The sequence below is a fragment of the Dicentrarchus labrax genome, unplaced genomic scaffold, assembly GCF_905237075.1.
Source record: "Dicentrarchus labrax unplaced genomic scaffold, dlabrax2021, whole genome shotgun sequence".
NCBI lineage: Eukaryota > Metazoa > Chordata > Actinopteri > Moronidae > Dicentrarchus > Dicentrarchus labrax.
The window spans coordinates 1,474,872-1,490,064 of NW_026136875.1; the positions used below are offsets into that span (position 1 = coordinate 1,474,872).

Here is a 15,193-nt window from a genome sequence, read left to right on the forward strand (position 1 = left end):
CATCAGCTGAAAAACATTTAAGTCACCCTGAGTGTTGAGAAATGAAATTTATTTTGAAAATAAATAAAAAAGGAAATTCACATCACTTTTTAATCACATGTCAAGTGCCAACTATTTTATTAACAATAATTCACATTTAATTCAGTATTGAGTCATTTCACCTCTGCTACAGTCGTTGTTTTCCTGGTAAACATAATGAAACATTTTTGTCTGACAACTTTGATTTGTAGTCCATAGATAATAGCGTTCATAGCAGGAGGGACCACGTGGAACAAGATGGATGCCAGTTTCCTGTAATCGGATAAGTTTGGGAATCGATGGAGGATGATGTTGATTAAGCCAGACACAAACATGATGATGTACACAGCCAGGTGGGTGGCACAGGTCTGCAGGGCTTTGCTGTTCAGGACCTTGTTCTTATTGAGAACGCACACTGCGGCGATCTTCAGGTACGTGAGCGTTACGCTGCCGATGGAGGAGCCCAGCAGGACCACGGTGTATCCGAGGCCATAGATGTTATTGATGAGGACGCTTTCACAGGACAGCTTGAACAAGGAGGCGTTGTCACAGTACGGGTTGAATATAATCCACCTGCAGCGCGACAGGCGGACACTGAGGCCAATGAGGATCAACACCATCAACAAAGCCACCATCCACGCCGACACCGACAGCTTCACCACCATCCTGTTGGTCATGATGGTGGCGTATCGCAGAGGGTTGCAGATCGCAACGTATCGATCAAAAGCCATGATCATTAGTATAGTGTGGGTGGCACTGGCATAAACATGACCACAAAACGCCTGAATGACACAGTCAATGTAAGGAATGTAGCGGTCGCTGCTCGGAACAAAAATGTTACTCAGCAAGCGAGGAATGATGACCGTGGCCCCCAATGCATCGTTAACGCTCATGTTGCAGAAGAGCAGATACATTGGCTGGTGAAGGCTCCTCTCCGTGGTGATCAGGACTACAAGGCAGATATTGGACACCATGATGAAGATATAGATGAGGAGGAGGATGATGAAGGCGGGAATGGAGGACTCCAGGCTGACCTTTAACCCCTCCACAAGCAGAATATCTGTTCTTAAAGTCTGGTTTTCCATAGTGCAGAGGGGTAATTTAAGCCTATTGAGGATTGGAGAAAAAAAAATATCAGTTATATAAGAAAATACATCTGGAGATAATAATATTAACGGGTTGGTAAACATTGCAAGTGATTATCAGGATATGTACCACAGTCCTTTAAAGTAGCTGTAATTAAACCCCTTCTTAAAAAGTCCACTCTTGACCCAGGGGTTTTAGCCAACTATAGACCGATTTCTAACCTCCCCTTCCTCTCTAAGATTCTGGAGAAAGTAGTCGCCAAAGAGTTGTGTGACTTTCTACATAACAATAGTTTATTTGAGGATTTTCAGTCAGGATTTAGAGTTCATCATAGCACAGAGACAGCTCTGGTTAAAGTTAATAATGACCTTCTGACTGCTTCTGACAATGGACTTGTCTCTGTACTTGTATTATTAGATCTTAGTGCTGCATTTAACACCATTGACCATGATATTCTTTTACAGAGACTTGAGCATCAAATTGGCATTAAAGGAACTGCCCTAACCTGGTTTAAGTCATACTTATATTCTTGTTCTTGGCCCCAAAAACCTTAGAGACTCATTGTCTAAAGATATAGTCACTCTAGATGGCATTAACTTGGCCTCTAGCACCACTGTCAGGAATCTTGGAGTTATCTTTGATCAGGATTTGTCATTTAACTCCCACATAAAGCAGACCTCTAGGACTGCCTTCTTTCATTTACGTAATATTAGAAAAATTAGACACATACTATCACAGACAGATGCAGAAAAACTAATCCATGCATTTGTTACTTCAAGGCTGGATTACTGCAACTCTTTATTATCAGGTTGCCCCAATAAGTCCATTAAAACGCTCCAATTAATTCAGAACGCTGCAGCACGAGTACTGACAGGAACTAGAAAAAGAGATCACATCTCTCCTGTACTAGCTACTCTGCATTGGCTCCCTATAAAATGTAGAATAGAATTTAAAATCCTCCTCCTCACCTATAAAGCTCTTCATGGTCAGGCCCCTTCATATCTTAAAGAGCTCATAGTACCCTATTACCCCACTAGAACACTGCGTTCTCTGAATGCTGGGCTACTTGTGGTTCCTATAGTCTCTAAAAGTAGAACAGGAGCCAGAGCCTTCAGTTACCAAGCTCCTCTCCTGTGGAACCAGCTTCCAGTTGTGGTTCGGGAGGCAGACACCCTCACCACATTCAAGAGTGGGCTTAAGACATTCCTCTTTGATAAAGCTTATAGTTAGGGCTGGATCAGGTGAGTCCTGAACCATCCCTTAGTTATGCTGCTATAGGCCTAGACTATCGGGGGATTTCCCATGGTGCACTGAGCTACTCTCTTCCTCTCTCTTTCTGCACTCATTCATGTCCCTTTAATGCATGTTACTAACTCCACTTCTTCCCCGGAGTTCTTGTGCTTTCTCGTCTCGCAGGTTCTCATGGATCCTGGTGGAGCCTCCTGCCATGGTCCTGCTTGACTGCCATTGCCAATACTGTTGTTGCTGTGCACCTGTCTGTCTGTCTGTCGTCTCTCTCTCTCTCTCTCTCTCTCTCTCTCTCTCTCTCTCTCTCACCCCAACTGGTCGAGACAGACGACCACCCACCTAGAGCCGGAGGATCTGTCCTAGGTTTCTGCCTTTTAACAGGCAGTTTTTCCTTGCCCTTGTCGCCAAGTGCTTGCTCATGGTGGTACTGTTGGGTCTCTGTAATTAATGTTAAAGAGTTCAGTCTAGACCTGCTCTATTTGAAAAGTGTCCTGAGATAACTTCTGTTATGAATTGGCGCTATACAAATAAAATTGAATTGAATTGAATTGAATTCTGAAACAATAGGGTAATAGTTTAATGCAAGAAATACCCACGACGCAGGTTAAAACCAGATACCACAAAATATGTACCTATAAGATGTGTATGTCTGAGTGAAGGGCTAAAATACAATCAACATTTTTCAGGACAGTTCAGGATTATTTCCTGGATTGTTACTCCTTTGAATCAATCAATGATCTATCAGAGTGATGTTGTTAATAACAGTGATAATTTGTCAGCTGAAAAATGATAAATTAACTTATATACATATAATATACTCTAAATAGTCTGCATGTATGGTAACTCAGTTTTGACAAGTCAAACAGAATCCTATTAGCCTGAATTAATCAGAATACGACAAAATAAATCACTTTATTTCCCCACTTTCGCAATGCAGTTCATATACGTAGAAGCAATTAGACGCTGCTCTCCTTTACTAGTCTGGTGTGGCTCCACGTGTTGACTAATAAAAGCAGGTTGAGTTCAGTGATTTAAACAAATAAAAGCCTATTTACTGAAGGCTATTGACAGTATACCCAAAGATGTTATGGGTTTAAAGATATATACAGATACCGTTGTGCCATGAAAAACCTTTTTTTGTCAAAGTTTACATATTTTTTGGATGCTCAAACACTATGATTTTTCATATTTTGACTTTCGTCACAATTCAGTGGATGAGCTGAAAAGCAGCTCTGACCTATGCCCTGTATCTATAGCACTTACCTCTATCCTGTATCTACAGCACTGACCTCTGTCCTGTCACTACAGCACTGACCTCTGCCCTGTATCTAGAGTACTAACCTGTCTTGTATCCGCCCTGTCCTCTGTAATTACATATTATTGTCAGTTGGACTCAAATCTTTATTAACTGTCTCTGAAAGAAAATTAGTGTCAAATTATTAGACTTTAGAAAACTTATGAAATAAAATTAATAATACAGGCTACAAGTTAAGCCTAGTTATTGAAGGCTATTAAACAAAGTGTTATGGGTATACAGATACCGTTGCGACCTTAAAAACGCTAAACGCTTTTCTTTAACATTAAGAAAGATTTGAAAACATGACAAAACGTGTTGCAGTGAAATGTACCCCCCCCCCTCCTTGGAGCAAATTTTAGGGTTGTCTATTATCACTGTAATAAAATCGTATTTAAAAATCATAACTCACTTAGCAAGCAAAATAACTTTCTTCAGACATTCATCACTTGTTTAACATAGGTTTACCTGCTGCTGAGTCACTTCCAATGTATCTTTAAAAAACACAAAAAATGTGAATGTCTTATACATTTCAAAGAATAAAGTTATATCAGCTCTGTTGCCTATAAGACCAGACTCTTGTGTATTTTCTGTAGTATTCTTGTTGCCCTTTTGCAACTACCTTTTGTCGTGTTTTAATGAAAAACCAAATAAAATCATGAAAACGCACTGCAGCTCAATAGTCACCTCCATGTTCAGTCGGAGGATTTCATACCTTTCCTAAACAGCTTAGAAACCAGCACGGTTTCACTGACATGACAAGGAAAATTTGTGTTCAGTTTGACCCATTTGTTTTTACAGGTTTGCCTTTTCAAATGAACATTTTCATACTGTACTTAAGAGCAGGGTTCCCATTCTTAACAAATCATTTTGGAGGGCCTTTCCATTTTCACTTTTTTTTTTTTATGATAATAAAGGACAGCACTTGCTTATAACCACTTATATAAAAGATGCGGTTTTGGGCAGATTGGCACTTTACTACAGTTTTCCTTTAACTGTAAACCGTAAAATCAATTTGGCCGCAGCCCGTATGTAGTTCAAATCAGGCAGTAATTTATTTTATTTTACAGAAAATGAATAAGCTGTATGTATTTAAACATGAACATTTTGCACATCCGGTAAACCCTCTTTGAAGCATTATACAGCTCATCCTGAGTGAGAAGCTTTAATACAAATAAAACTTTCCAGAAAAACAGACTATTTCCAGGATATTCTCTCATTTTAATCAATTTCCAGGTGTTTTCAAGACTGGAAATCTAGTTTCTAAATGTTCTGGTTTTCCAGGACTTATGGAAAGTAAAATAACGTAAATGTTGTATATAAAGCAACTGAGAGTCTCAAAGCAGTTCTTTTAAATACGACTTTGTTGCTGTAAAACTTGACAGATTTTAGTTTTTCTGCTTTCAATCCATTTCATTTTGGCTAATTTTTCAGTAGTCTAACATTTAGATTTGACTGTATTTTCTTCCTTTACAAAACAAATCAGAGATTTGTGAACAGCAGAGAACAACATTAGAATGTATGAGTGTGTTTACCTCAGTTGACGTGAACCTCCTCCAGTCGGACCAGAAGTCGACTGGCAGACGCTTTTTATAAGTTGACTGAACGGTCCTCGGTACTCCAGTCAGGTCTGTTTCTGGTCTTCTTGGCTCCCTAAAGGTCCTTGCATCCCTGAAGGCCTCGATCTTTAAATGACCAATTAACTGGATGTCTTTGTTTCATTCAGCTTTATTCAACTTTTCTCAACTTATGTCCGCTGTATATTTGATAATTTTCCAGATTTAAATGGAACATTCAGTAAGAAACCCCCAAAATCCACCAGTCTCCTGCACTTTCTCATGTTTCTGTGGACCCTTAGTGACAGTACTAATAACACACTGTATTGATCCTGCATTGACTGTTACTGAAAGTCCCCATGAAGTCAAAATGGATGTTTAAGTGTTTTGATCACATACTTGTTGTGCTATACGTTACCTATACTCCAGTACCTGTCCCAACAATGACACGACACACAAAATTATAATTTTTTAGGTATTTTACAGTGCAGGTACAGGTACAAAAACACAACTTTATAACTTTAGTCAGTGATTTAGTCGGCTGAGCTCATTTACTGCGTTTCTTAATGGAAAGATTGATAAGTAGTGAACCGCTAACAGCCATTAGCCCGGACAGCAGCTAACCTAAGTAACTAAGCTCTGGGATTCCAAGAGCCAAACCCAGCAAGAAAACCACCCCAGTACTGTATTCCCTGTGAGACTGGCACAGTCGTCATTCACTCATACACTGCTCAGACATCAATAAACCAGCTAAGATAGAAGAACTACTGCAGAGCATATGTAAAGGACCCCCAGAAGGCCCCTTTTTGTTGTCATACCTACTGCCTGACCAAATTACGAGACACCAACGTCTGGTGAAAGCCTGACTGAGTGTTTACAGGAAACACATAACTATGATGAAGCAAACAGCTCTCTGCTTCCTGTTTAATGGAGACTTTAAGTAAAAGACTTTGGGTAAAAGTATAATCAGGAAAATGTAAAATTCTGACTGCAATAAAATGCCCCCTGTGACTGTTACACCATTATTTATTATATAGGAAGACAATTATTTTATTTTGAGCATATTTGCATGAATGACAGAAGTTCTTATTCCAAACTGACTGACGGAGGATTTAATACAGCGATCAGACGTAACAGTGAAGGTTTTTATGATTTCTGGTTTATCCAAATCAGCCATGTCTGTGCACACAGAAGGCCTGTATTATCAATTAACATCAGCTGAGAAACATTAAGTCACTCTGGGTGTTGCGAAGGGAAATTAATTTTGAAAAGTAAGGAAAAGGAAATTACATTTCAGTTAGTGAAACTATTTTATTAACAATCATTTACATTTAATTCAGTATTGAGTCATTTCACCTCTGCTACAGTCGTCCTTTTCCTGCTAAACATGATGAATATTTTTTGTCTGACAACTTTGATTTGTAGTCCGTAGATAATAGCGTTCATAGCAGGAGGGACCACGTGGAACAAGATGGATGCCAGTTTCCTGTAATCGGATAAGTTTGGGAATCGATGGAGGATGATGTTGATTAAGCCAGACACAAACATGATGATGTACACAGCCAGGTGGGTGGCACAGGTCTGCAGGGCTTTGCTGTTCAGGACCTTGTTGTTATTGAGCACGCACACTGCGGCGATCTTCAGGTACGTGAGCGTTACGCTACCGATGGAGGAGCCCAGCAGGACCACGGTGTAACTGAGGCCATAGATGTTATTGATGAGGACGCTTTCACAGGACAGCTTGAACAAGGAGGCGTTGTCACAGAACGGGTTGAATATAATCCACCTGCAGCGCGACAGGCGGACACTGAGGCCAATGAGGATCAACACCATCAACAAAGCCACCATCCACGCCGACACCGACAGCTTCACCACCATCCTGTTGGTCATGATGGTGGCGTATCGCAGAGGGTTGCAGATCGCAACGTATCGATCAAAAGCCATGATCATTAGTATAGTGTGGGTGGCACTGGCATAAAAGTGAGCACAAAACGCCTGAATGACACAGTCAATGTAAGGAATGTAGCGGTCGCTGCTCGGAACAAAAATGTTACTCAGCAAGTGAGGAATGATGATCGTGGCCCCGAACACATCGTTAACGCTCATGTTGCAGAAGAGCAGATACATTGGCTGGTGAAGGCTCCTCTCCGTGGTGATCAGGACTACAAGGCAGATATTGGACACCATGATGAAGATATAGATGAGGAGGAGGAGGATGAAGGCGGGAATGGAGGACTCCAGGCTGACCTTTAACCCCTCCACAAGCAGAATATCTGTTCTTAAAGTCTGGTTGTCCATAGTGCAGAGGGGTAATTTAACCCTATTGAGGATTGGAGAAAAAAAAATATCAGTTATATAAGAAAATACATCTGGAGATAATAATATTAACGGGTTGGTAAACATTGCAAGTGCTTCTGAAACAATAGGGTAATAGTTTAATGCAAGAAATACCCACGACACAGGTTAAAACCAGATACCACAAAATATGTACCTATAAGATGTGTATGTCTGAGTGAAGGGCTAAAATACAATCAACATTTTTCAGGACAGTTCAGGATTATTTCCTGGATTGTTACTCCTTTGAATCAATCAATGATCTATCAGAGTGATGTTGTTAATAACAGTGATAATTTGTCAGCTGAAAAATGATAAATTAACTTATATACATATAATATACTCTAAATAGTCTGCATGTATGGTAACTCAGTTGTGACAAGTCAAACAGAATCCTATTAGCCTGAATTAATCAGAATACGACAAAATAAATCACTTTATTTCCCCACTTTACCGATGCAGTTCATATACGTAGAAGCAATTACACGCTGCTCTCCTTTACTAGTCTGGTGTGGCTCCACGTGTTGACTAATAAAAGCAGGTTGAGTTCAGTGATTTAAACAAATAAAAGCCTATTTACTGAAGGCTATTGACAGTATACCCAAAGATGTTATGGATATAAAGATATATACAGATACCGTTGTGCCATGAAAAACCTTTTTTTTTGTCAAAGTTTACATATTTTTTGGATGCTGAAACACTATGATTTTTCATATTTTGACTTTTGTCACAATTCAGTGGATGAGCTTAAAAGCAGCTCTGACCTATACCCTGTATCCATAGCACTTACCTCTATCCTGTATCTACAGCACTGACCTCTGTCCTGTCACTACAGCACTGACCTCTGTCCTGTATCTAGAGTACTAACCTGTCTTGTATCCGCCCTGTCCTCTGTAATTACATATTATTGTCAGTTGGACTCAAATCTTTATTAACTGTCTCTGAAAGAAAATTAGTGTCAAATTATTAGACTTTAGAAAACTTATGAAATAAAATTAATAATACAGGCTACAAGTTAAGCCTACGTATTGAAGGCTATTAAACAAAGTGTTATGGGTATACAGATACTGTTGTGACATTAAAAACGTTGAACGCTTTTCTTTAACATAAAGAAAGATTTTTGGCAAACATGAAAAAAACAACGTGTTGCAGTGAACTGTACCCCCCTCCCCCCCCCTCCTTGCAGCAAATTCTAGAGTTGTCTATTATCACTGTAATAAAATTGTATTTAAAAATCACAACTCATTTAGAAAGCCAAAGCACTTTCTTTAGACATTCATCACTTGTTTAACGTAGGTTTACCTGCTGCTGAGCCACTCCCAATGCATCTTTAAAAAACACAAAAAATGTGAATGTCTTATAAATTTCAAAGAATAAAGTTATATCAGCTCTGTTGCCTATAAGACCAGACTCTTGTGTATTTTCTGTAGTATTCTTGTTGCCCTTTTGCAACTACCTTTTGTCGTGTTTTAATGAAAAACCAAATAAAATCATGAAAACGCACTGCAGCTCAATAGTCGCCTCCATGTTCAGTCGGAGGATTTCATACCTTTCCTAAACAGCTTAGAAACCAGCACGGTTTCACTGACATGACAAGGAAAATTTGTGTTCAGTTTGACCCATTTGTTTTTACAGGTTTGCCTTTTTAAATGAACATTTTCATACTGTACTTAAGAGCAGGGTTCCCACTCTTAAAAAATAATTTGAGAGGACCTTTCCATTTTCACGTTTTTTCACGATTATAAAGGACAGCACTTGCTTATAACCACTTACATAGGATACGGTTTGGGGTAGATAGCACTTTACTACAGTTTTCCTTTAACTGTAATCCCTAAAATCAATTTGGCCGCAGCCCGTATGTAGTTCAAATCAGGTAGTAATTTATTTTATTTTACAGAAATGAATAAGCTGTATGTATTTAAACATGAACATTTGCACATCTGGTAAACCCTCTTTGAAGCATTATACAGCTCATCCTGAGTGAGAAGCTTTAATACAAATAAAACTTTCCAGAAAAACAGACTATTTCCAGGATATTCTCTCACCTGGTTTTCCAGGACTTATGGGAAGTAAAATAACGTAAATCTTGTATATAAAGCAACTGAGAGTCTCAAAGCAGTTCTTTTAAATACTAATTGTTGCTGACAGATTTAGTTTTTCTGCTTTCAATCCATCTCATTTTGGCTCATTTTTCAGTAGTCTAAGATTTACATTTGACTGTATTTTCTTTCTCTACAAAACAAATCAGACATTTGTGAATAGCAGAGAACAACATTAGAATGTATGAGTGTGTTTACCTCAGTTGACGTGAACCTCCTCCAGTCGGACCAGAAGTCGACTGGCAGACGCTTTTTATAAGTTGACTGAACGATCCTCGGTACTCCAGTCAGGTCTGTTTCTGGTCTTCTTGGCTCCCTAAAGGTCCTTGCATCCCTGAAGGCCTCGATCTTTAAATGACCAATTAACTGGATGTCTTTGTTTCATTCAGCTTTATTCAACTTTTCTCAACTTATGTCCGCTGTATATTTGATAATTTTCCAGATTTAAATGGAACATTCAGTAAGAAACCCCCAAAATCCACCAGTCTCCTGCACTTTCTCATGTTTCTGTGGACCCTTAGTGACAGTACTAATAACACACTGTATTGATCCTGCATTGACTGTTACTGAAAGTCCCCATGAAGTCAAAATGGATGTTTAAGTGTTTTGATCACATACTTGTTGTGCTATACGTTACCTATACTCCAGTACCTGTCCCAACAATGACACGACACACAAAATTATAATTTTTTAGGTATTTTACAGTGCAGGTACAGGTACAAAAACACAACTTTATAACTTTAGTCAGTGATTTAGTCGGCTGAGCTCATTTACTGCGTTTCTTAATGGAAAGATTGATAAATAGTGAACCGCTAACAGCCATTAGCCCGGACAGCAGCTAACCTAAGTAACTAAGCTCTGGGATTCCAAGAGCCAAACCCAGCAAGAAAACCACCCCAGTACTGTATTCCCTGTGAGACTGGCACAGTCGTCATTCACTCATACACTGCTCAGACATCAATAAACCAGCTAAGATAGAAGAACTACTGCAGAGCATATGTAAAGGACCCCCAGAAGGCCCCTTTTTGTTGTCATACCTACTGCCTGACCAAATTACGAGACACCAACTTCTGGTGAAAGCCTGACTGAGTGTTTACAGGAAACACATAACTATGATGAAGCAAACAGCTCTCTGCTTCCTGTTTAATGGAGACTTTAAGTAAAAGACTTTGGGTAAAAGTATAATCAGGAAAATATAAAATTCTGACTGCAATAAAATGCCCCCTGTGACTGTTACACCATTATTTATTATATAGGAAGACAATTATTTTATCTTGAGCATATTTGCATGAATGACAGAAGTTCTTATTCCAAACTGACTGACGGAGGATTTAATACAGCGATCAGACGTAACAGTGAAGGTTTTTATGATTTCTGGTTTATCCAAATCAGCCATGTCTGTGCACACAGAAGGCCTGTATTATCAATTAACATCAGCTGAGAAACATTAAGTCACTCTGGGTGTTGCGAAGGGAAATTAATTTTGAAAAGTAAGGAAAAGGAAATTACATTTCAGTTAGTGCAACTATTTTATTAACAATCATTTACATTTAATTCAGTATTGAGTCATTTCACCTCTGCTACAGTCGTCCTTTTCCTGCTAAACATGATGAATATTTTTTGTCTGACAACTTTGATTTGTAGTCCGTAGATAATAGCGTTCATAGCAGGAGGGACCACGTGGAACAAGATGGATGCCAGTTTCCTGTAATCGGATAAGTTTGGGAATCGATGGAGGATGATGATGATGAAGCCAGACACAAACATGATGATGTACACAGCCAGGTGGGTGGCACAGGTCTGCAGGGCTTTGCTGTTCAGGACCTTGTTGTTATTGAGCACGCACACTGCGGCGATCTTCAGGTACGTGAGCGTTACGCTACCGATGGAGGAGCCCAGCAGGACCACGGTGTAACTGAGGCCATAGATGTTATTGATGAGGACGCTTTCACAGGACAGCTTGAACAAGGAGGCGTTGTCACAGAACGGGTTGAATATAATCCACCTGCAGCGCGACAGGCGGACACTGAGGCCAATGAGGATCAACACCATCAACAAAGCCACCATCCACGCCGACACCGACAGCTTCACCACCATCCTGTTGGACATGATGGTGGCGTATCGTAGAGGGTTGCAGATCGCAACGTATCGATCAAAAGCCATGATCATTAGTATAGTGTGGGTGGCACCGGCATAAAAGTGAGCATAAAACGCCTGAATGACACAGTCGATGTAAGGAATGTAGCGGTCGCTGCTCGGAACAAAAATGTTACTCAGCAAGTGAGGAATGATGACCGTGGCCCCCAATGCATCGTTAACGCTCATGTTGCAGAAGAGCAGATACATTGGCTGGTGAAGGCTCCTCTCCGTGGTGATCAGGACTACAAGGCCAATATTGGACACCATGATGAAGACATAGATGAGGAGGAGGATGATGAAGGCGGGAATGGAGGACTCCAGGCTGACCTTTAACCCCTCCACAAGCAGAATATCTGTTCTTAAAGTCTGGTTTTCCATAGTGCAGAGGGGTAATTTAAGCCTATTGAGGATTGGAGAAAGAAAAATAGCAGTTATATAAAAAAAATACATCTGGAGATAATAATATTAACCGGTTGATAAGCATTGCAAGTGCTTCTGAAACAATAGGGTAATAGTTTAATGCAAGAAATACCCACGACGCAGGTTAAAACCAGATACCACAAAATATGTACCTATAAGATGTGTATGTCTGAGTGAAGGGCTAAAATACAATCAACATTTTTCAGGACAGTTCAGGATTATTTCCTGGATTGTTACTCCTTTGAATCAATCAATGATCTATCAGAGTGATGTTGTTAATAACAGTGATAATTTGTCAGCTGAAAAATGATAAATTAACTTATATACATATAATATACTCTAAATAGTCTGCATGTATGGTAACTCAGTTTTGACAAGTCAAACAGAATCCTATTAGCCTGAATTAATCAGAATACGACAAAATAAATCACTTTATTTCCCCACTTTACCGATGCAGTTCATATACATAAAAGCAATTAGACGCTGCTCTCCTTTACTAGTCTGGTGTGGCTACACATTTTGACAAATAAAAGCAGGTTGAGTTCAGTGATTTAAACAAATAAAAGCCTATTTACTGAAGGCTATTAACAATATAGCCAAATATGTTATGGCTATAAAGATATACAGATACCGTTGTGCCATGAAAAACCTTTTTTTGTCAAAGTTTACATATTTTCTGGATGCTCAAACACTATGATTTTGCATATTTTGACTTTTGTCACAATTCAGTGGATAAGCTTAAAAGCAGCTCTGACCTATACCCTGTATCTATAGCACTTACCTCTATCCTGTATCTACAGCACTGACCTCTGTCCTGTCACTACAGCACTGACCTCTGTCCTGTATCTAGAGTACTAACCTGTCTTGTATCCGCCCTGTCCTCTGTAATTACATATTATTGTCAGTTGGACTCAAATCTTTATTAACTGTCTCTGAAAGACAATTAGTGTCAAATTATTAGACTTTAGAAAACTTATGAAATAAAGTTAATAATACAGGCTACAAGTTAAGCCTACTTATTGAAGGCTATTAAACAAAGTGTTATGGGTATACAGATACCGTTGTGACATTAAAAACGTTAAACGCTTTTCTTTAACATTAAGAAAGATTTTTGGCAAACATGAAAAAAACAACATGTTGTAGTGAAATGTACCCCCCCCTTGCAGCAAATTCTAGGGTTGTCTGTTTTCACTGTAATAAAATCGTATTTAAAAATCATAACTCATTTAGCAAGCAAAAGCACTTTCTTTAGACATTCATCACTTGTTAGGTTTACCTGCTGCTGAGTCACTCCCAATGTATCTTTAAAAAACACAAAAAATGTGAATGTCTTATAAATTTCAAAGAATAAAGTTATATCAGCGCTGTTGCCTATAAGACCAGACTCTTGTGTATTTTCTGTAGTATTCTTGTTGCCCTTTGGCAACTACCTTTTGTCATGTTTTAATGAAAAACCAAATAAAATCATGAAAACACACTGCAGCTCAATAGTCGCCTCCATGTTCAGTTGGAGGATTTCACACATTTCCTAAACAGCTTAGAAACCAGCACGGTTTCACTGACATGACAAGGAAAATTTGTGTTCAGTTTGACCCATTTGTTTTTACAGGTTTTCCTTTTTAAATGAACATTTTCATACTGTACTTAAGAGCAGGGTTCCCACTCCTAACAAATAATTTGAGAGGACCTTTCCATTTTCACGTTTTTTCATGATTATAAAGGACAGCACTTGCTTATAACCACTTACATAGGATGCGGTTTGGGGCAGATTAGCACTTTACTACAGTTTTCCTTTAACTGTAATCCCTTAAATCAATTTGGCCGCAGCCCGTATGTAGTTCAAATCAGGTAGTAATTTATTTTATTTTACGGAAAATGAATAAGCTGTATGTATTTAAACATGAACATTTTGCACATCTGGTAAACCCTCTTTGAAGCATTATACAGCTCATCCTGAGTGAGAAGCTTTAATACAATTAAAACTTTCCAGAAAGACAGACTATTTCCAGGATATTCTCTAATTATAATCAATTTCCAGGTGTTTTTATGACTGGAAATCTAGTTTCTAAATGTCCTGGTTTTCCAGGACTTATGGGAAGTAAAATAACGTAAATGTTGTATATAAAGCAACTGAGAGTCTCAAAGCAGTTCTTTTAAATACTAATTGTTGCTGACAGATTTAGTTTTTCTGCTTTCAATCCATCTCATTTTGGCCCATTTTTTAGTAGTCTCAGATTTACATTTGACTGTATTTTCTTTCGCTACAAAACAAATCAGAAATTTGTGAATAGCAGAGAACAACATTAAAGTAAAATAACATAAATCTTGTATACAAAGCAACTGAGAGTCTCAAAGCAGTTCTTTTAAATACTAATTGTTGCTGTAAAACTTGACAGATTTTAGTTTTTCTGCTTTCAATCCATTTCATTTTGGCTAATTTTTCACTAGTCTAAGATTTAGATTTGACTGTATTTTCTTCCTCTACAAAACAAATCAGAGATTTGTGAACAGCAGAGAACAACATTAGAATGTATGAGTGTGTTTACCTCAGTTGACGTGAACCTCCTCCAGTCGGACCAGAAGTCGACTGGCAGACGCTTTTTATAAGTTGACTGAACGGTCCTCGGTACTCCAGTCAGGTCTGTTTCTGGTCTTCTTGGCTCCCTAAAGGTCCTTGCATCCCTGAAGGCCTCGATCTTTAAATGACCAATTAACTGGATGTCTTTGTTTCATTCAGCTTTATTAAACTTATCTCAACTTACGTCCGCTGTATATTTGATAATTTTCCAGATTTAGATGGAACATTCAGTAAGAAACCCCCAAAATCCACCAGTCTCCTGCACTTTCTCATGTTTCTGTGGACCCTTAGTGACAGTACTAATAACACACTGTATTGATCCTGCATTGACTGTTACTGAAAGTCCCCATGAAGTCAAAATGGATGTTTAAGTGTTTTGATCACATACTTGTTGTGCTATACGTTACCTATACTCCAGTAC

At 38.8% G+C, this 15,193-nt stretch overlaps 3 protein-coding genes across 6 annotated transcripts; all 3 read right to left on the bottom strand.

Moving 5' to 3' along the window:
- Nucleotides 1-28: 28 nt before the first annotated feature.
- Nucleotides 29-14,802, bottom strand: LOC127360459 (olfactory receptor 52P1-like). 3 transcript variants are annotated; one of them, XM_051394896.1, is made up of 2 exons: nt 14,741-14,802; nt 29-1,125 (listed from the first exon to the last, which is right to left on the bottom strand). In XM_051394896.1, the coding sequence occupies exon 2, from the start codon at nt 1,101-1,103 to the stop codon at nt 153-155; it is 951 nt and encodes a 316-aa protein (XP_051250856.1). In that variant the 5' UTR covers nt 1,104-1,125; nt 14,741-14,802; the 3' UTR covers nt 29-152. The 3 variants fall into 3 exon arrangements, with proteins under 3 accessions (XP_051250856.1, XP_051250855.1, XP_051250854.1); XM_051394895.1 differs by lacking the exon at nt 14,741-14,802 and adding an exon at nt 9,834-9,894; XM_051394894.1 differs by lacking the exon at nt 14,741-14,802 and adding an exon at nt 5,182-5,243.
- On the bottom strand, nt 6,494-14,761 carry LOC127360460 (olfactory receptor 52Z1P-like). Of its 2 annotated transcripts, none has more exons than XM_051394898.1 (2): nt 14,741-14,761; nt 6,494-7,522 (listed from the first exon to the last, which is right to left on the bottom strand). In XM_051394898.1, exon 2 carries the CDS (start codon nt 7,498-7,500, stop codon nt 6,550-6,552), a length of 951 nt encoding a protein of 316 aa, XP_051250858.1. In that variant the 5' UTR covers nt 7,501-7,522; nt 14,741-14,761; the 3' UTR covers nt 6,494-6,549. The 2 variants fall into 2 exon arrangements, with proteins under 2 accessions (XP_051250858.1, XP_051250857.1); XM_051394897.1 differs by lacking the exon at nt 14,741-14,761 and adding an exon at nt 9,834-9,854.
- LOC127360458 (olfactory receptor 52N5-like) lies at nt 11,146-14,802 on the bottom strand. The gene is made up of 2 exons (XM_051394893.1): nt 14,741-14,802; nt 11,146-12,174 (listed from the first exon to the last, which is right to left on the bottom strand). Exon 2 carries the CDS (start codon nt 12,150-12,152, stop codon nt 11,202-11,204), a length of 951 nt encoding a protein of 316 aa, XP_051250853.1. The 5' UTR covers nt 12,153-12,174; nt 14,741-14,802; the 3' UTR covers nt 11,146-11,201.
- Nucleotides 14,803-15,193: the final 391 nt, after the last annotated feature.